Source organism: Notamacropus eugenii, chromosome 4, assembly GCF_028372415.1.
Source record: "Notamacropus eugenii isolate mMacEug1 chromosome 4, mMacEug1.pri_v2, whole genome shotgun sequence".
NCBI classification, from domain to species: Eukaryota; Metazoa; Chordata; class Mammalia; order Diprotodontia; family Macropodidae; genus Notamacropus; species Notamacropus eugenii.
This window is the reverse complement of record NC_092875.1, coordinates 342,053,575-342,076,352: the sequence shown is the minus strand read 5'-3', so window position 1 is coordinate 342,076,352 and position 22,778 is coordinate 342,053,575. Positions and strand designations below refer to the sequence as shown.

The 22,778-nt window shown below is 35.6% G+C and overlaps 1 protein-coding gene across 2 annotated transcripts in view; it reads left to right on the top strand.

Annotated features, from left to right (window-relative positions):
- The window catches only part of GALNT1 (polypeptide N-acetylgalactosaminyltransferase 1), a 182,833-nt gene that overhangs the window by 79,570 nt on the left and 80,485 nt on the right, over nt 1-22,778 (top strand). For both annotated transcript variants that reach the window (XM_072605284.1, XM_072605283.1), the window contains exon 3: nt 6,066-6,240. In XM_072605284.1, coding sequence (XP_072461385.1) covers nt 6,066-6,240 — 175 coding nt within the window. The remainder of the gene's footprint in view (nt 1-6,065; nt 6,241-22,778) is intronic.

Genomic DNA, 22,778 nt, shown 5'->3' with positions numbered 1-22,778 from the left:
CTAATCATCTTTGAAAGGGAATCCTGTACTAGTCTGGTTATTAGTTATATCATGCAAGGGAAACAAATTGTGAGGAGTATAACTCCACTGATGGCGATGAGCCCAAACCATAATAGCTGTTTCCACCAGCTATCTCCTTACCAGGACCATCAAGAAGTGTTAAATGGTAATGTCCAAGTCTGAACGGAATGTGAGCCAATTTTTGAATATTCCTAGCGATTTCTTTTACTGCCTTTCCATTGTCATCTATTTTCATAAAGCAAGTGGAGAGATTTAGCTTCCCACAAACTCCCTTTTTTTCTTTATTAAAATTCCTGTTTCAACACCGAAATCCAATAAATACCTATTCACATTCTTTCCCCTATTAATTCTTACCTTCACCTATCTCTCGTTTTTATGAATATGGGAAGGGAGCAAAGTTGACCAACGCATTGACAAATTACAATGGGCAGTCCCCTTTCATAAGTACAAATACAGAGATTCAAAATGCAAAGGTAGATCAATGAATTATCCATTCAGAAGTTCCATTTCATACAGCAGTCTGGGGAGGAGCATCATCTAATGCAGTTTCCTTGTCTGGATGCTTGTTCAAGCTGTCTTCAGCGCAGCATCTCAGCTTCTTCTTCCCTTTATCTGCTTGTAGAAATCCAGATGTCCACTTTCCTACAAAACTGACCTTACTACCGTTTTAGATGACCATTCCTAAATTTTATACACTTATCACTCTTACAAAATCAAAATGGGACTTTGGCCAATTGTCATGTTTAAGAAATTCACATTAGAACCCAGTTTTTACATTTTACATTAATTTACTATTCATTTCCACCCTTCAGGAAGATGAGATTTCACTAAGGAGTAAATAACATGCTTCAGTACTTACATAAATACAATAAATAATCATTTTTAACATAGTACATATCACCTCATAATGGAATTCCAACTTCTGGTCATGTGATGCTTCTTTTAAAGCATTTATAATATAGACTACAAACCATTTTTCTTTTAACATTAACCAACTGAGACAAAAATAATAATAATAACTATGCATGATAATCTCACAAGCTCTTGACCTGATCTTTCTTCACACTATTACTAAGAATTAAAGGCCCCTAATGTATTGTTGTTGGTCTAAAGTCCTAAGCCTAATAGCTTAATTTTTGGACTTAAACTCAGATGTTTCCCTACCAACAATCTATTGTTTAATACATTTGTTATTAAGCTTACAAAACTTTTGATTATAGGAAATTACCACAAAGAGTAGGGACATTTCAGGGAAACAACATCTCCCTAACTTCATGTCAGTTCCAGGCGGGATTAGATTGTCAGCTGGCATTCAGCCAGGCTTAAAGTCTGCCAGGTGTCAGTGGGGAAATGGAATCAGGAGAATCCTACCTCAACTCAAGCTGAATAGCTGCTCTCCCAACCTTCCCATGAGATCACCTTTTTGCAGTTCATACCAGCATCTCAGAGGTTCATTGGCATTGTGAATCAGTGGCTCAGACCACCTTTCTTGCTATCCATACCTGGAGTTAGACTCAGAAGAACAGTCAGTTAATAGTCCCATAAAATCTTAAAATAGCAAGCTCCAATAATCAGTTTCAGATATGACTATAACTTCACATTGGCTAAGGAACATCTTTTGAAGCAAGTCTTAAGTAGCTCACGTGTCTTCTATACATGTTTTAGTTCCTGATTAAATAACAATCATAAAATCAGATTTACCATTAAAACCTTGTTATTGCTCTAATAGATTTAAATCTGTTTCCCAAGCTTCTCTATACCTTTCTAACCCTGCTCAATCTAAGAGAATGAGCTACACATATGATACATTCAAACACTAACTTCAACTTACGTTCGTGAAATGAATTTATATCAAAACAGAAACATTTAACTTTTCCATCAATGCAAAATACTACCACAGATTACCTGCTTCTCATAAACTTAGACTGAAATTCTTTTCCCCAAACTATCTTCATACCACAAATATCTTCCTCTTCTAACAGTTTACAATTTATCACAAAACCCTCATTAACCTAACTGACAAAAATTACAAGATCTAAAACCAAGGCCTTTGCACATTTGCCCATAAGCTTCCTTTTACAAACATACTTTTACAAATGCTTGATTCATAGCAAAAACAATTTTAGTTAAAACTTCCTTCTTAACAGCAGAAATGAACTTTTAACATACTTAATATATCCTTAGATGGAACAGGCTTGAAAAATCACACCCATATATAAAAATGTATATGTATTTTTTCCAAGGATTCTCATTTTCTCAATAAGAATTCTACAGCACAGAAACTCTTACACAGAATTCATAACAACTTTTTTAACCAATTCATTATTAATTTAACAATACAATTCCTAATATAAACTATTTAAATTTTCTTAAAACTTAAAATAAGCCATTAACCCGTTCAGCTGAATTCATTTTCATGTCACCTTGCACAGTAATTCGTCTCCTTACCACCACGTGGGTGAACTCTATCACCCTGATTAGATAGAGTCATCTCAAATTTAATTATCAAATCAGGTTACATGATTTTTCTGTCTTCTTAAAATACTTCTTCATACCCTCACTACTTACTGAAACCATCTGAAACTGACCCATTTTCAATCAACACCTTCATCTCTCTAAGTCTTTCAATCCCATTACTCAGATTATTACAATCATAAATGCCAAATAGCAATATCTTTTCTGCTTAATCCTTATAGGAAGAACATTCTCAGATGTTGCTTGTTTTTCCTTCAGGACAGATTTTAACTTGAAATCTTATCAAATCTGGATTTGTAATTACTAATGATAAACATTTTAGCCCTCCTTTTTTCTTTTTTTTCCAAATACTCTTGCTTCTGAAAGAAATCTTTATTTATAACTTCCCATAATCTCTTTTTCTTTTTTACTCTACTCGCTTAAAGAGTTTAAAAAGCCATCTTCCAGCTCCCCTACCCCCTCCAAGGTCCACCACACCAGGAGCTTTCCCAATTAACTCAGACAGGGAGAGGGAGGAGGTAACCTCCCCTGAGCACGTGGTCTAGGCACATGGATACTGCTGTCTCATCCATATCCTTCTGCCTTGGGAATTTTAGGCTCTAGAAAGAGTTGAAATCCCACATGCTTTCTTTAGGTTAGCACAAAATCCAGGCAGGTACCCAAGGAACCTTCATACCTCCTTGTCTTCATCCTTCAGAATCTGGAGAGAGTTAATGCCTCCAAAAGAAATCACTGAATTTCCAGAGTGAATTTTAAACACAGTGCAATTTTAAACACATTGTCCAGTATCAGATACAGTGACCCAATTCAGACCTAAAATACCGATTTTAGCTTTGAGATCTCATCATATCAAAAGTCAACTTTTCACTGCAGACTTTCTCTTATCTTTCTTTTTACATTCAAAAACGTGGCCAGACGTTAAGAATGCAGAAAGATTTTTTTTAAACAACTTTCAAAAAGTTTTCAAACTTTCTATTACCACTATTCATGGAACAGATCAAGCCAAATAGTTTACCACAAATTGGCCTGGCAGCCATGGGACTGCATAAGAGCTTTCCTCCTTGTTAAGAGGCTTTTTGGCATTTACCATCAGATTTAACTGCCAGCACACCCAGTCTTCAGAGGACCCTTACCTTGGCCAATTTACATTTCCTCCGAGCGAGATCCTTGCCCAAACAAAACAACAATATTTAATCATTTTCTTCTTATCTATCCCTTTATATTTTGATGTGTCATCACAGTTGTTACGTCTGTTCTCCAAGGGGCTATCCTCTAGAATGTCCAGAAATGAATTTTTGGAACTAGACACCTTTAATTGTCCCCTTCTCATGGCTCACAAGATCTTGCTTCAAAAAAAAAAAGCTCACTCGATGTTGGAATGGGTGGTGGAATTTACAACCAACCCGTTCTCTGCCAGTCACCCAGGGGTGCTCACTTGATCTTGCATGAGTTATCTGCTCAAGCTCACAAGGCCTTACTTGCCTGGGTTGTGGGCACAACTCACATGACCAATATTCTGGTTGGTCTTCTTGGCGGAATTAATCAGCCCTGTCTTTGCTCTTGAGTCTCTTTATTTTCCTCTTTATTTTTGTTTTTGCCTCCTCTGAGTTTCTCTCCTTGGGCGGTTACCCAATCAGAGTAGGATCTTGAAAATCAATTCCAAGGACCTCCAAGAAAACCTCGGTGCCTGGTCCCTGTTAATGGTCTGGGAGACCCCTCACAAAGGGGAATAATCCCAGATGAGCCCCCAAAACTGTGTGGAATACAGCAACCCTTACTCAAATTAAATTCAGAGGTTTCTCAAGGTAGAACGCAAAAAGGAATTTATTACAATCTCATGAGAAGGGGTACTTCCCGTGAGACCATGGGTGGTGTCAGCAAGGGAGTGCACCTGAGCAGAGCGGAGTACAACATTATATAGTCCCTAATGCAGAAGGCCACTAGCCTCTTTACCCATTGCCTGGGAATCCAGGAGTATGATCTAAGCGCGGGAATCTACCCCAGAGACAAAGAACATGGAAAGGATCATTGCTCACCAATGAGGGTTTTTGTTACCAGATATGGAACTAAAGGAAAGAGTGTTGATGTGGCATTAAAGGGGTGGTGAAGGGGAAGTGAAAGGGCGGGGGGGGGGGGGGATGGCGGCGTTGTGTGACTGGCACTTTGGTGGTTCTCCTCCATCCTGGAGCATTTTATTTGCCTAACGGGGTTACTTAGTTATTTTAGCTTTGGCAGGAAAGGTAGGGATTTGGGGGGAATTCATACCTTTTACGCATAGAGTATAGATGCTGCTGAAATAAATACTTACTGAATTGAATCAAATGACTTATTTTTAAGTCATAGTGTATTAGCGGTGGAACTAAATTAGGATCTAGGTTTTCTGCCTTGCAAGTCCAGGGCTTTTTCCACTGTAGCGCAACTACTCCTCTGAATGTATTTTGTTGTTTTGGAGAAGTGGAGAGGTCTAGATCTCCCTCTCTAGACTAGACTGGAATTGCAGCAGCCAGGCCTTGTTAAATCCCAATATTGATTGACACAGAAGCTGCATCTTGAGCTTTGTTTTCCTACCTGGGTCAGTTTGCCTTTCCTTGTGTAGCCTGCTGGTCCTGTTCCTGAAGGGGCTCGCCATCTTGGTGACTGGACTTAGTGTAAACATCTGATTGATGTGATCCACCAGTCTTAACTTCCCCATCCCACCACAGCACACCCAGCATTAAAGACTTACAGGTATGCGTCACCACACCTGGCAAATGAGGTTAATTTTTGCAGTTTGAAAAAAAATTATATTTGGAATTTAACTGTATAGCCACATTTTCAGATTTTATTATACACGAAGGGATTCCTGTAGCCATCTTGTGGAAAGTACCCTGTGGGACTCTTCTCTAGCAATCTTGGGGTGGAATGTCTCCCTGGAAGGAGCTGATCTTACTCTCAGAGAACTAAAAGTACTCTGCTTAGCAGTTAATAGTTAAAGGAGCGAGCTAATTGGAATTTCAAAGGGAAATTGTAGCTTTCCAACTTGCATACTGATTTCACAATTTATTCAGTATTTCTGATTACCCCTTTTGTACCACAATACCCTACTTTCTTTCTTATTTTCTTCTTATATCTCTTTCTTAACTTCTCTTCCATCCTTTCTTCCCATTGTATTCTTATTGCTTTTTCTTTCTCTTTAAATCAATATAATATGGAACTGGAATACATTCCTGCTTGCTTTTTCCATTTTTTGAGTAAAGTTTTATACTCTTTGTTCTTAATTATAGAGAAGAGGTAAGCGGAATATTTTGTATTTCTTTTAAAAAGTTGCTTTAGTTAAGGGACTTTTAATGTGTCTTCTTTCTTTGGGGTCAGTAACCCTTTAAGAGAAAGATTTTTAAAAATTGTCAAGTATCCCCCATCACCATTGTCTTGTATTTGGGAATCTAATGTTTAAAATATGTAGCTTTTTTTTTTTTTGGTCATGTTGAACAATTATAAGTAGTTTGACTAATTTTGTAAAGCAAAAAACCAGATTGGTTAATTTCTGTAAAATTAATAATTCATTAGCTAAATTACCTCCTCTTTTTTAGTTCTAGAACCAGTACAAAAACCACATGAAGGCCCTGGAGAAATGGGGAAACCAGTTGCCATTCCTAAAGAGGATCAAGAAAAGATGAAAGAGATGTTTAAAATCAATCAGTTCAATTTAATGGCAAGTGAAATGATTGCACTCAACAGAACTTTACCTGATGTCAGGTTAGAAGGGTAAGTACTTGTGTGTTTTACTTAGAATATTTTTTAATTTAAATGAAGAGCAATATGTCCTGAATTTCCAGCACTTTAGCTGCTGAAAGTGTTTGATGAATTAAATTACTAACAACTTTTAGACAGACAGATTGGTATTAAGATACCATCAGTTCTGAGCTTCAGAACTGTCTTTCAAACTTTGTAATATTCCTTCCAAAATAAAAAGATCTGTTTGTCTTAAAAACAGGTTATAAAGAATTTCAGTATTTTTGCATCTTTGCTAAGAAGCATTTATACAATTGTAGCCTGTGGAGGGCCTGAGTATAAATGTTTGAACCAGTACCAAGAGAACTACAATGTGGTAGCAGGAAAAAAAACTATTATTGAATAAGAATTGGATCACTTTTCTAGCAACAGCCCAGATAAAAACCCAAAATTGCCACTGTAGCATCATTGGCTGGATCCAGAGAGACACTTCAAAGATACAATTATGGCTGTTCTTTTTTGTTGTTACTGTTAAGTAGATTGCCATATACAGTCCAACCCAGATGGTTACCTTATTAGAGATGAGGGGGTTGAGCTGACTGGGTTTAAGTTGGAGTCATTATGTAGTTGAACAGGTGTCGCATACAGTTCTGATGGCTGGGTTCAAACAGTCTTTATTATTGTAAATTGAAACTAAGAGAGACCCTTTTTGTTCACCCTGTCTTTCCATATAAAGTCTTCCACAGATTCCTTGTTTCCTACAATGGTCCAGTCTTGATAAGGAAGAATTAGTCTGGATAAAACAAAATAATGTGCCTAGACTCTACTCTTCTTTCTGCTACCTTTTCCTCTACTCCTAGAGGTAAATCCAGTGGTCTTTTTTTTTTTTTAAATTTCTTGCAACTTGAAAAAACAATTTGTTATGATAGCGAATAGTCTGCTTGATTAATAAATTGAAGTCTTTGTTTTAGAAGTGACCAATTTCAAGCCTCTTAAAGTGAGAGGATTTGGAGATGTGGTTTTGTTTTATTATGTAATGCTATATTAATGTTTTTTTCTTTTTTTAAAAGAACATCACTGTGACTTCTTAGAGTGACACCCCTCAATCCCCTTCTCCCCTCACCATACCTTTTATAAATGTTCCTTTTTCCTTTTATAAATAAATGCAATTAAACAAAACAAGTCAACACATTGGCTAATGTATCTGAAAATGTATGCCTCATTCTGTACCTCATCTTTGTCTATAAATAAGAGGTATGCATTTATCAGAATTCAGAAAGTCTTTTGCTGTTGGTTTTTTTTCTTTTACTTATTGTAATGATCCTGTGAATTTTTCCCCCTGGTTCTTCTTACTTTGCTCCACATCAATTCTTACAAATCTTAACAAGTTTTTTCTAAATTCTTCATATTTGTCATTTATTATGGCACAATAATATTCCATTGCATTTCTATACCCCAATTTGTTCAGTTATTTCCCAGTCAGTGTTCATTCACTTTACTTCTAGTTTGCTTTTACAGAAGTGCTGCTAGATATATTTTTGTTTATATAGGATCTTCCCTTCTGTCTTTGATTTCCTTGGGGTATTTGCCTGGTTGTGTACCATTCCTAGATAAAAAGGCATTTGCAATTTAGTGATTTTTAGTGTAATTCCAAATTATTTTCCAGAAAGGTTGAACTATTTCACAACTCCACCAACAGTGCTTTCTAGAGTCTTTTGCATAGTCCCTTCCAGCATTTGTCATTTTTATTTTGTCTTTCTTGCCAATCTAATGAATATGAGGTGAAATTTCAAGAGTTGTTTGAATCTGCATTTCTTTTGTTTGTGATTTGGAGGAATTTCTTTTCATGTAACTGTTAACATCTTACGTTGCTTTTTGAAAAATGTTTGTTCATATGCTTTGAATTAATCAACCAGCAAGTATTTTTAGTAGTATTTTATTTTTTTCTCAATCACATGTCAAGACAATTTCTAGCATTCGTTTTTATAAGGTTTTAAATATTTCTTCCTTCCTACCCTCCCCTCTTCCAAAAATAGTGAGCAATTTGATATAGGTTATGCATGTGCTTTCATGTAAAACATATTTCCATATTAGGCATAGTTGTGAAAGAAGCAGCAGATCAGAAGGAAAAAAATTCATGAAAAAGAATAAAGTAAGTAGAAATAATACTTCCATCTGCATTCGGAGCCCATCAGTTCTTTATGTGGATGTGGATAGCATTTTCCTTCATGAGTCCTTTATACTTGTCTTGGATCAAACAACAAGTATTTTTAAGTGTCTGCTATGTGCCAGTGCTTGGACCATTTACCCACTGGGAATGACTTTCGTTTTTATTTATTTGTATTGATTTCCTATATATCTTAGATAACATAGAGACATTTCCTACAAAAAATTTTTCCCAGATAAGTACCTCTCTTCTAATTCTAGCTGCATTACTTTTGCTTAAGCAAAATTTTTTCAATTTTTTTGTATTTGAAGTTACCCATTTCATTTTAAATGAGGACCGTTATCTGTTGTTTAGTGAAGAACTCTTATCAAACATTGAGATGTTTAGTTTTACCATTTTTTTACTTCCCTTCCTTCTTCCACACCCTCCAGATATTCATACTTACAGCTGTTTAGTTCAGTGGTTCTGATATTAGCTTGGGATAGTGGAGAGGCATAGGAAGACCTCCCCTCCCACCTCCCATCCCCAAATCATAGAAAAAGATGCTTTATGAGAAAAATCCACATAGGAAACATGGACTTAAGAAGATATGCCATGCATTGAAGCTAGGTAGAAGGATGAGAATATAATCCCATTAAATACACTAATTAACACTATAGATAAATCCATAGAAGCAAAAAATCAGTCTGTATGCTCTATAAACTCAAGTTAGATACATTTCTTCATTGGTTTGTTACTGTTAACAGTTTTGCATTTTCCTAGTTGGTGTAATTTAAGGAATTAACAAAAGGAATTAACCAAACCAGAATAAAACCAGAAGAGATTATTAGAATGGTGAGGTTATTACAGTGAATCAAAATTCAGAGTGGAAGAATACTGGATCTGGTGTCTAAACATCTGAGTTCATATCGTAGCTATATTTCTTACTACTTCTGTGACCTTGGGTAAGCTATTTAATTCTTTTTGCCCTCAGTTTCCTCTTTAAAAATGAGATTGAATCATATGATCTCTGTGGCCTCATCTTGTTCTACTTCCCATGAACCTATCATGTATTTAACAAGCTGTCATGTAAAAAAGAGAATTAGACTGTCTTTCTTGTCTAAGGGTTCAATATAAGGAAAATATTCCTAAAGCTGTCTCAAAATTGAATGGAGCACCCTATTGCTGTCAGTCTTTAAGTAGAGGCCAGAATACCACTGTAGTAGGAGTCTACCACTTTTAATTAGTTTAATGTAAAAATAAAGTGGTATTTTTTTTATTAGACATTTATACACTCTTAGTTACTAGGTACCAAAGGGTCGTAAATAAGAAATATGAAATAAAATACATGGTTCTCAAGGGTAACCAAAGTGTGAAACCTCAATAGACATTAATAAAGCAACCTACAAACAAGTTGACTTAGTGTATTATACTATATTAGTATTGACAGACTGATGACTCAGAGAAGAGTTAAGACACAAGTAGACGGTGTCTATCAGCAGGGTTAGAAAGGGTAAAGGAAAAAGATAAAAATGGAAAGAAAATGGATTTATACAGACTTTCTTACAGATACTAGCTAAGGGCAGTATTTGTATTTATTTATTTATTTGTATTTAGGCCTTTGAACAGGAATCTTATTATATAGCTCAAAGGACCTGAATAAGGACCTCAGAGCCCACTTCAGTACTTATGAGGATTTGTGATCTCCTTATGTAGATAATCCTGCCAATTGTTTTTCAGCATCTCCTCTGTACTTTTTCATAGTGTGGAACTCTTACCCATGACTTCCCGTAGGCCTTCCACAAGGGGTCTACCCAACATGCTCAAGGCCTTCTTCTATGTATCTCAGCATTGTATGGTTTCCGTATATGAACTGTCAACCTGTTAATTACTGCTTTTTCAGTATGAGAAGTATATCCTTCTTCTTTTTCTGGTCAAATATTTCCTTGATATTATTCATGTGGCTTCTTGCTCATAGTTCATTGTTGTTGCTATTTTACAGCTTATTTATGCCTTCCATATTTCTCTCTGTTGCTCTTTGAGTGACTTATAAGCTGTAGTCATAGTAAAGCAATAAGACCATGAAGATAATTGTTATACAATTATGTTACAAGAAGCCTCATGTCTATATATAATGAATACATTATTAAGAGAAGAGAGTTGGGAGGTACTAGACTGGCAGGTACCAAATAAGATTACAAAAAACCCCAAAACTGACAATAATCTTAACAAATAGTTAATGACTAGTTACTTAGGTGAAAATCATTTCCATATCATTCCTTTGTATACAATGGCTTGTTCAAGCAGAAGGTGAAATCAGTACCAATTAAAATAGCTCTAACTTGATTAAATAAAATACTGATGTCAAAAATGAGAAGTAGATCAAGGAACAAATTCTGCAATAGAGCATGTTATAGAAATTTAATCAAGGTATAGCAGTCTATACAGTGAGGATAAACAAAGCCTAGACAGCATCTTAGCTAGCAAACACTTGATGATGTCCTTACTACATTAAGTGAAATAGTTGTCATGACAAATACTGGCTTAAATATAAAGTAATTTTCAAAATTTTATGGAAAAGGAAGGTTCCAGATTATGAGTATAGCCATATTAGAAACAGCAGACCTTCTTTTACAACAAAAAGCCATAAAAGAAAAATGAGTTTGCGGAAAGCTGTGCATGAGATATGAGACCCACTTAAAAGCCAGATCATCTCAACATATAATGATGAACCTGGGAAAAACAATGGAGTCCTCCCCTCCCCCCAATGGAAAAGACCTGTTAATATTTTTATATATCCACATCAGTTACAGTTAAACTATCTGGACTCAGTGCTATGTCCTCTAGTGTACTTTATGGAGGTATTAAAAATGGCAATTAAAGAAAACAAATACAGAAAGAGTAGCTGGACCAGACCAAGTACAAACAGAGGGAGATCTGTGCTGGAGGCAAAAGCAATTTCGAGAATATTGAAGTATCAAGGTATTTGAAAGAGAGGAAGATAGTGAACAGGGTATAGAATACATTCAGAAAGTATTTACCTCTGTCATGAAAGATGCTAGTACAGGGTACAAATAAAATGGAGATTCTTTATAAATGGAGTTTCTCCTGATACTCCTATTTGCTCATGACTTTGGGCTGATTGTATTCAGGCTCTTGTAGAGCACCTTAAGATTTGCAATAACGCTAAAGTTTAGTTTAATAATCTATTTTTCCAAGTAAAAATACAAGTGAATGAATAAAGCATTTTTGTCCAGACTCTGACATCAAGTTGAATGGATTATACAACCAATTGAACTAGTCTGTTAACATATACATACATACATACATACATACATTTTTTCATTGCTCTGCAGGTTCCACTCCTTCCTTTCTAGACTTAAAAAAATTAATTTAATATTTTATCTTCCCAATTACATGTAAAAACAATTTTAATATTCTTTTTTCTCCCAAATTTTGAGTTCCAAATTCTCTCGCTCCCTACTTCTCCTTTTCTCCTCATTGAGAAAGCAAGCAATTTAATATAGGATCCACAAATGCATGTATTTTGGACAGTAAGCAAGAGTCAGAATGTAATAGAATTTGAGGTTGTTGTTATTCTCTGGGAACAGTGTTGCAGATACTGTCCAGCTATAAGACTTTTTATGTCTGCCTGTTTCCCTACCTACTTTGTTGACTTCTGCATTCTTATTTAAGAGTCTTGCAAGCTACAATCTTTCAAAACTGTCCCCTTCAGCAATTTATAGAAGTCTGTTTGAAACTATGCCCTCCTTATGAGACAGGTAACAGATTCTGACTTGCCCTTGGTTAATTCTCCTGCTTGTGCTGCTTAAAGCTGGGAGAAGCACAGGGTGGTTTTGCATCTTTATAAAAAGACATAACCACTTTGGAGAAATGAAATATCTTTTTGTCATAGAGAGATTGTATAACATTTGTATTTGAGTTAACATCAGATAGCTACACATTCCAAAATAGAGGTTTGTCTAAAAGATAACATCAGTGATAGTGTAGAAACATATTTTTCTTCTCTTATCAGTGAAGTTGAAATGTTTCTGGAAAGAATAGAGGTAGGTCTTTAAGGGGAAAACAGAAATGAAAAAAGCTCAAGATACAAAGGGAAATCCAAAGCTTATCTCCTGAGGAAGACACAAGAATGATGAGGACCTCTGAATTCCCTTCTGATGCTGAGATTCCTTTAGTTTCATTTAAGGGAGTGGTCACTGGATAAATTAAGAGTTGAATGGTGGTAATCTAATTGCTCCCTCTGGAAGAAGTGAGGTTTTAGCTGTGTTTTATGAGGTGATGATCATAAATTGGGATTGCATGGTATAGGGAAAGAGCTCTGGATTTGGAATTAGCAGAGACCTGGATTTAAGTCATTGATCACATGCTTACTAGCAGTGAAACCATAGGTAACTCTCTTAAGTTCTACAAAGTTCTACAGCATGTAACAACTGTGAGGATTTTCAGTTTATGTGCTATTTTGGTGAGTTTGATAAAACAGCGTATATAAAGTTAAAACACTCTCTCTGCTCATATGATGATTATGATGAAACAGTGTATGTAAAGTTACAGCCTCTCTGCTAATACGATGACTATAATTTTTATTAGTAAAGAGGCATTCAATTCAATTCATTCAGTCTTTCCTTCAGGCATACCTATCATCCTGGGTCATCTCCAGTCATCCTGATGAATATCTGGTCACTGGATTCAGATGGCTCTGGAGGAGAAGTGAGGCTGGTGACCTGCACAGCCCTCCCTCACTCAGAACAAAGTCAGGTGCAAGTCATGTCATTATTTCTCTGATGGCATGGTGTTCTTCGTCAACGAAGGACAAACACACAGTCATACCTATACACTGTAACTATTTCAGCTTCCCTTTACCTAGAATTGATTAAATTTTTTCTCTTTGATTGCACTAAACGGCTCTGTGACTTAACTCTGGTTTCCTTCATCCTTTTTATAAAAGAGCCTCTAACACCTTTGACACCTGAGGTACCAAAGTGATATGAGTCAATCAGTAAACATTTATTATCAGTTGCTTGTGCTCCCTTCCTTTGCCTCCCTCTTCAGTTTCAGCTCTTCAGGGGAGCTTCCATGGAGGGATTTGGGGGAGGAACTCACCTGGGGCAGACTCAGAGGAAATTTGCCTTCTGGGAACCTTTACCTTTTCCTAACTCTGTTCTGCAAAAGCAGTGAAAGTGTCAGAATGTAGGGGTAACACTGAACAGTGTTTAAATAAGCATTAGTTGACATTTTTATTCCCTCTAAAATCAGTGTTTCCCAAGGAGCCTTGCCCCAGTTTTGTCTCTGATACTTGTATTGCCCAGAAAAGAACTTTATGATGTGTTACATGTGAATTGCTAATAGTTTTCATACTTCTGGTGTAGAATATTTAATTTTAAGTCAGTTCTCTCTTACCTTTTGGTAGTTATAGGTAGCTGTGACCTGAAAGACATATGTATTAGGTATGTTTCCAGCTCTTTCCATTTCACTCTCTGTGTAACCCTAGGTAAGTGATTTCAGCCTTCTGAGCCTTTGTTTCATTTTCTGTAAAATGAGATTAAACTAGATGATGTGTGAACCCTCTCTAATAACAAATCCTATAATTCTTCAGCAGAAATGGTGAGGAAGCTTCAAATTCTCATTCTTCCCTCTAATCATTTATATTTTCAATGACAAAAATAATTTCAAGTTGTATTGAGTAGAGTTTTTACCCATTGTGATGTCTCAGTCCTATGTTATTCCAGGATATCCTTCCTTTGTTCTTCTCTGGGCTCTATTGCATTTGAGTAGACAACCTTATTCTATTCAATTCAATATACATTTATTAAGCACCTCCAGGATTTGGAGTTGCAAGGCAAAGAGAGAGGTAGAATGTCAATAGAGTATGCTCAGATAAGGGAATTTAAGAATTCATAAACATGCAAACTGTGTGATTGTAAGATTCAAGAGTATGGTAATAGATACAAGGTAGTTTGGATGACAGAGAAGCAGCAGTTAGGATGAGGAAAGGCTTCATGTTAAAAGGTGGTGTTTGGGCTACTTCTTTGAAGGAAAAGAGGGATTCTGAGGTAAAGTGAGAGTTGCATAGGTATAAAGAAAGGCCAAGGCAAAAGCAGGGAGACAAGATAGGGAATATTATATGTGAGGAAGAGCACGAAGGCCAGTTTGGCTATATCTCAGAATGAAGAACATGTACAGTGAATCTAGAAAGATAATTAGGGGCTAGATTGTGAAGGACTCTAAAACAGAAGACTTTATATTTAAATTTTTTTTTTTTTTGCTTTATATTTAATTTATACAGAGGCAGCAGAAGTTTATTGAGTAAGGGAGTGACATGATTAGATTTGTGTTTAAGTAAAATGATTTTGGCAGGTATGTAAAGGATCCACTTGATTGGATTAGGAGACAATTGTTGTAATCCAAGGTTAATAAGGGTCTGAACTAAGATAGTATTTACGTGACTAATGAAAAAGGGCTAGATGTAAAAGTTGTAAAGGTACTGTAAATCTTTTGATTTACAGTTGTGACTGGATACGTGGAATGAGGAAGAGTGATACCAGAAAACTGGAAGAGTAATGGTACCTTCAACACAAAGAGAAAAATGTGAAAGAGGGTGGATTTAGGAAAAAGGAGAATGAGAGATTTTTTTTAGACTTGGTGAATTTAAATTGTTTTGGGGAAAGCCATTCAGAAGTATCCTGTAGGGGGCTAGTGATATGAGACTGAAGCTCAGGGGAGAGACTGAGGCTGGAGACATAGCACTTTGAGACATATGTTAGAGTTCTTAGGAGGCTGTCCTTAGAGTAACCAGATTTTTCTCTCATCCTCTTTTTTTGCACTCCTGTTTCAGTTTAGTTGTTTTGGGCTTTAGTATTTTCTCTTTCCTTTTACTCTCTTTCCTGTTCTTAGTGTATCTTGCTCCTGATCAGTTTCTGTTGGTAACTTTTTATGACTTATGGTGGTTTTTAGATTCAGCTAATCTCCTTGTCATGACAGTTCACTCAAATCAGTTAAGCTTCTCTTTAAAATTATTGTAGTCAGAGTTGGTAAAAATCCTTTTCAACAGACTCCTTTCTGAACAAGTTTGGTTCCAGAGTAGTTTTTTATCTGATGAAACTGTCACAATTTACCCACTATTATATATGAACAAATTAAATGTCCCAGGATCTAATCAGAATGAGGACAGACTGACTATTCAAGCATATATATTAATGCTTTGGTTCCAGTAAAATAAAATTTCTGATGACTAGAAAACTTAAGTTTCAGGAAATTTTTTTTCTTTAGGTCATTTAAACATATATTACTCGCAAAAGTGAATCTCTAATGAACAAACTTGTTTGAATGTCTACAAAAATATTTTTTTCTGAACCTCAAGCTTCTCCAAGTATGGTAAAAATTGTACTACTCTATTGCTAGAAATGGAAACCTTTTACTTTTTATGGAATATTTTGTTCTCTTTTTGCTTGGCTGTTACCTCAATCAATCTCCAAGAGCTTTTTATGAAAAAGGTATTACATAAGAATCTCAACCTTGTTTGAATGAAAATGGAATTTTGAATGTTACTTCTGTACAGAATTTTATAAAAATTGAAGGCATTTAGGGCAATTTTGGGGAAAAGTGTCAGCTGATGTCATGTTCTACAGAAGTTGCCTTCGTCCAAGGTGATAATTGAGCAGAATTTTTTGCAGGCATTGTAGTAAATCCTTTCCCAAGCTCTGTTTTACTTTGAGGCCTTGCTTGTTGATATTTTGAAGTCATTCTCTTCTTCTAGTGTTATATCTCCCTGGGATTGTAACAGTCTTTTCATGATAGCATTCTCTTTTTGTTTCTCATTCTTCTAGTATACTTACCAACTTTGAATTTTATTTTAAGGCTTGGTTCTGCAGAAGTTCTGGTCTGGTCCTGCCACTGCTTTCTTGGAGTATGAAGTGTTGTGTCATTCTAGGATCTCAGGGCAGCTCAGGCTGGGGGATCTGCAAGCTTTCAGTGCTCCCAAAGTGGTCTGATTTCTGCACTCCTGATCTAAGCTTTGCAAGTTTCTGACTCGGGTTTGAGTCTGAGGGTTTGAACTTTGGGAATTCCAGTGGAGTGCTTCTGAACTTAGCCATTAACAGCCAGCTTGAAAGATCTGCTGCTTCAAAGTGACAGAAATGCTGCCTCTCTGTAAGTCTAGAATTACTACCCTAGTTATTCTGCTGCATGTTTCACACTGGTTTGAACACTGGAACTGATACCAGCTAAATTCCTGGGGGGGGGGTCTGAGCCACACAGCAGCTGTTAAAAATCAAACTCGTTATACAGACCTTAAAGTCCATGATTAATTCTTAATTTATTATGACACCCTAAGGTATAGCTCCCCTCAGGATACCCTAACTTGGTGACCCAAAACTTGGATAGAGAGCACCTATTCCCACACCCTAGGCAAATTTAGGCCCCTCTGTGCTGGATCTTGGACCTCTACTTACCTTGGTGCACAGTCTTTCCATGGGCTGGAATGCATGCAGCGTATTTCTGTTTAGACCCTGACCCCAGACCTCTTTGCCTGGCTGCCTCTTCTGATTTGGTTGGAAAAATTAATCATTGTGATTTTTCCTTGGATTTCCTCCTCTGCATCTTGTCTGCTCTGTTTCCTGATCTATTTGGAGGAATGGGAGGTGAGGCAAGGTAGCTCAATATACTAATTTCTGCTATTCTACCGACTTGACTCTGCCTCTCTCTCCAAAGTACATTTTTTTTCAAAAATCTAGTACAAATTCTTGAAATAATGTGAAACTAACAGATATTTGTGTTTTATTGTGTTACTGAAATAGAAGTAAGAGTGTTGAGTGTTACAGCTCAACACGTTGGTAAGAACTGTAAGGAATAAAACTATTTTCTGGAGGTTATCACATGGGAGAAGACTTGTCTTTTTGATCTTTGACTTACAAATTAATTTTACAAACAGGTAGTTGTATAGAGTGGTGCACTCCTCATGTAATAATCCTTATGAGAAAGATAAAAGGTACAAAACAAATAAAATAACCCCAAGGGACTTTCTCAAGAAAACAAGGTTCAAAGTATTTCATAAGGAGTGCTATGTGTGCGCATCACAGTAATGTTTGGAAAAGATTAATTTTGTTCAATAGATTTTAAGAAGGTCAAGATAATAGATCTAGAGCCTGAACATATCTTAGAGGCCCTTTTGATTTAACGAGCAGGAAACTGAACAACAAAGATAGCTTTTGCCCAAAGCCACACCCACGTAGTAATCATCAGTTAGGAGTTGAACCTAGATCTTTTTGCAGGGCCAGCTCATTTTCCCTCTGTACGAGGTTAGATGTTCAGTCTTTTCCAACTCTTTGTGAACCCATTTGGGGTTTTCTTGGCAAAGATACTAGAGTAGTTTGCCATTTCCTTCTCTAACTCATTTTATAGATGATTGAAATTGAGGCAAACAGGGTTAAGTGACTTGTCCAGGGTCACACAGCTAGTAAGTGTCTGTGGCCATTTTTGAATTCAGGAAGATGAATCTTCCTGCTCCCATCTTTGGTGGAGAAAGTGTATTATCTTTTTAGAAAGATTGTCTGTCTGTAGAAACTAAAGGTAAAAAGTCAGTTCTTTGGAAAAACTGGTTTCTGAAAGATGCTGGGTAGTGAAGTGTCAGACAGTTCATTATTTTTTTAAAGTTTTATTGATGCCTTTTTTTTCTTATGCCACAGCCACTGTCACTCATTTCCTTTTTTCCCCCACTCATTTTCTTTATGATCTTCATGCATTAATTATGACTTTCTTATAGTCTTCTAACTCTTAGATCTGACTTGATTTACTTGTTTTATTTTTTAATGAAAATCCTCTATTTATTTAATGGAATTTAATGGAAATAAAGATTGGAAAAAAAAGAGAGTAGAAACATGAAGGCAATTTCTGTACTGGTCATTGTGTTAAGTGAGTGGAATACAAAGACAAAAATGAAACAAGTCTTTATCCTCAGGAAGCCTATATTCTGTTGGATTAAATTTTTACTTTAGAGAAAGTTTAAGTAAAAGGCAGGTCTATTAATTTTGAAGATATAGCTATTTATTTCTCACAGAGCAGTCTTTTTTTTTTTTTAAGTGGGTGCTGTATGGAAAGATCAGATCTCAAGTATTTTATTTGTTAAATACAGCACACATTCTGGAATATGTTCTTTTTCAGACAATTATTTCTAGTGTAAAAAATGCTTTCAAGAAGTCATGTTTCTAATATCTAAAAAAGGAAAGCTTAGCTTTTTAGCCAACAGGGTCACCAAATCAATCATATCTCTGAATTTTCCCAGTCTATCTCATGTCTGAAATAGGAATCTTGTCTGAAACATCCTTGACAAGTGATTACTAGCCACCACTTGAAAACCTCAACATATGAAGAATTCACTGTTTTCAAGGACTGCCAGTTCATTTTTGAGCAACTCTGAATCTTAGGAAAGTTTTCTTTATTTTGAGCTGAAATCTCTCTCCCTATAATCTGCCTTCTGGAGACAACTTCAAAACAAAAAACTACTCATTTTTTTCTTGTTACATTTCTTCAAATACTTCAAGATATTTACTTCTAATATCACTTCTTCAACATTCTCAGATCCTTTACTCATCCTCTACTGGCATGGTTTTGAGTTAACATCCATGTCCTTTCTGAACAATATACTTCTTTTAATGCAGCCTAAGATTATATTAGCTTTTTTATCTGCTATACAAAGGTAAGCTTGCAATTACTAAATCTCCCCCATCTTATCTTTTTACATTAACTGCATTATAGTCATATTTCTCTACATTTTATACCTGTACACTAACCCAAGTATAGCATTTCTTATACTCTGAAATTTTGTTAAATTTTAGAAATTGATATATTTTGTTCTTTAGTTCATTTTCATTTTCAATATATTTGTCTCCCACTTCTTCCCATCCCTATGGATGGTAACTCAAAACCATGTCATTAGAGTATATCCCTTTTAACAAAAATTAGAAAAGGAAAAAAAAATCTTGTTGTAGTCATCGTATATGATTTTTTCCCATTCTACTTACTTTACATAAGTTCATATAAGTTTTCCCACGTGTCTCAGATTTTTCATATTAATTGTTTCTTATAGCTTGTGTCCCCATTCTATGAGAATGTATCTTGTTTCTTGTTCAAAATAAAATTTTATTGATGTTTTTTGTTTTTATGTTACCTGTGTTTCTCTCTGTATTCTTTCCTCCTCTCTTCCAGAGCACCATCCCCTATAGCAGTTTACTTAAAAAGAAAAAGAGAAAGAAGAGGAAAATAATTCAGTAAAATCATTTAATGCATTAGAATAAGTTTGAACATTAAAGGGGAGATATTGTTTAACATCTCTCCTTTGAGACTATGAAGTTCTTTATAATTGCACAAATTCAGTTTTGAATATTTTTGTTGTGGTGGTTCTTTCCATTTATATTGGAGTCATTTTGCATGTTATTTTCCTAGCCCTGCTTATTGCTGTTGGTATCAGTTCATGTAAAACCTTTTCATGCTTCTTTATATTCACTGTGTTATTCTTACAGCACAAGTAATATTCTGTTATATTTATGAAACATAATTTATTCATCTATTCTCTCGTTAATGAACATCTATTGTCTCCAGTTCTTTGCCACCATAAAAAAAGTTTTTGCATACTGTTTATTGCCATCTACTTTTCTGTGTTTAAGAAATATAGATTGTTAAACCATATGTTTTCATTTTCTTAAATTTCTCTGGGTATATTTCTTATTTGTTATTTGTGGAGACAAAATAATGAGTTTTTTTGTCATTTTTATTATATTGTTCCTATGTGTTAGTAGACAATTTCTGTTATTTTACATAACTGCCAATTAGGAAACATTCCTTTTTTTCCCCCCTCTTGTATTTTTTGTAATCAGTTTTGTTTATTCTTAGCCCTATGTAGTCTTCTGCTTTTGCAGGGTTGGTTATAGCAGAGTGGTGGAACAGTGGAGCCTGGAGGCTAAGAATCACATTGGTTTTAGATTCTATAAACTTTAACTTGGTTATTTGGTACTCTAAATATAAAATCCTTGTCCAATGAAATGAGTGGACATAACTGCTAAAGGATCTGAATTTGGATGATGGCTTGCAGGTGTTCAGAATTACTGGGATTTGTAAGATATAAGCAACTATAAGACTTGAGCAAGAGGTGTTGTTCCTCTTCCCAGAGGAGGCTGCAGATGAGGCTGTAAACAATTAGGTGGGAGGCCCCATTTCACAATTCCCTTTTGCAAAAGACTGGTGATTATGTTTACCAGAGGCTGTCTTCATTGGGGGTAGGGATTGAGAGGAGAGAGGTCAGGCTGGCAGTAGGCGAGTAAAAGGAAGTCCCTCTCTACCCTTTACTGGCCTTCTCTCAGAGGACATGAGCAGCTGCTGAAGGAAAGCACAGTCAGAGGAAGGTCTTGATTTGTTTTTCACTTTAGACTGGAGATCTTTACCCTCTATTAAAAAAAACCAAACAAACTTTGTATTAGTTTTTTGTTTTTGTTTTTGTCAGTCTCTATATAGTTGACTAAAATTAAACTTATAATCAACTTAAATTCCGGTGTCTTTCATGTTCACTCTGGAAGTCTGAAAATTAGCTTTCTGTATCCATCCTTACAGAAATAGAATTTCTAATTTCCCTTACATTGTGTTCTTTTGGTCTAATTTCTTTGCCATACAATTTGAGCACATATTCCCTTAAAGTTTCTAACAGTACTAGATCTAGACTGTTTTTCAGTGTTTTGGTGTTTCATATATGTGATATACCCAGCCCTTCACGAACTTTGTACTAGCCACTGTCTATGGCTTCAGTGTTTCTCATCATAGGAATTTATGCTCATATTCTTCGCGGGTATTTGTTTTTGCTTAGTCTTTTTTTTCTTTCTTAAATGTCTAGAGCACATTCTTCTCCAATTCTTTCTCCAGGAAATTGTTTTTATTGGGGTTTGGAAGCTGGGAGGAACAAGTGAGTGAAGCCTCCACAAATCAGTATGGTTTGTAGGAGGAAAAAAAAGAGTAATTTCCCATTGTGAGGAGGTGGCGAGTGGGGGGGTGGAATACTCAGCTTTTTTTAATATAAGAGAAATAGCTGAAAGGGAAGGCAGTACATTGTAAGAGATACCTATAGTAGGATTAATTTCATTTAGCATTCATTTCCCTTTTTTATTACTTCGTTGTTATTTTGTTATTCTCTAATTGTTGCATATGTGTAGTCTTATCAACATTTGTAACTTAAGTTACAAATGGGGCAGGTAGGTGGTGCAGTGGATAGAGCACCAGTGCAGGAGTCTGGAGGACCAGACCTGAGTTTAAATCTCACCTCAAACACTTGACCCTCACTAGTTGTATGACCATGGGCAAGTCACTTAACCCCAGTTGCCTTATCCTGGGTCATCTCCAGTCATCCTGATGAATTGGATTCAGATGGCTCTGGAGGAGAAGTGAGGCTGGTGACCTGCACAGCCCTCCCTCACTCAAAACAGAGTCAAGTGCAAGTCATGGTCTTCTTCGGCAACGAAGGACAAACACACAAAACACACACAAATGTAAAAGTGCATGTGTGACCTCATCTATGTAAGTAGTCTTTTCAATTATAACCTGTCTATGCCTTCTAATTTTGTGCAGTTTTTGTCCATATTCTCTTATAAATCCAACATAGGTAATCTATCCCCATTGCACTAGATGTTATCTCCTTTATTTTCACATATTCCACAGTTTTATCAGTACTACATTTAGACAGTCTATTTCATCATGATTTGTTTCTTATTTTTTACTGTATGATTAGTCTTGACTCTTAACCAACCATATATTTCCTGGATGAGGTTTTTTATAACAATTCTTGCATAAATGTCATCATTGTTAATTTGCTACAGCCTTCTTATGTATGTCCTGCTTGTCTCTATTTTAAATCTTAAGAGATTAATGGTTTTTCTTTGAGGTCCCATTAGTCTTATTTCCCCAACTAAAATAAAAACTTCTGGAGGAGGGGACTGTCTTATATGTATATCCTTTGTAACACTAGTACATGCTAGGTATTTAGACTAGAGCTTGATAAATAAAATAATTTTTTTCTTGAATTTTTTGTTTTTCTGATATTTATATTACATTTTCTAACCAAAATATATGTCTGACTTTTTATAGGCTGTGGTGGTACCTATCTATAGTTTTATGGGGCAGGTTTACAGTGTTATTTGTAATTATGTAAATGCTAGCTAATCTGAAAAGATCATTTGAGGATAATAGCAAATTTTCAAGCATTTGAGGATAATAGCAAATTTTCCATCATAATAGACAAATGCTTTTCAGAAAGGGTGACAATATTGTTAGCTTAAAATAATTAAGTTTTTTCCTTTATAAATTTAATGTAACATGGCTATGATAAAATTATAACAGTACTTAACATTTACGTAGCATTTTAAGATTT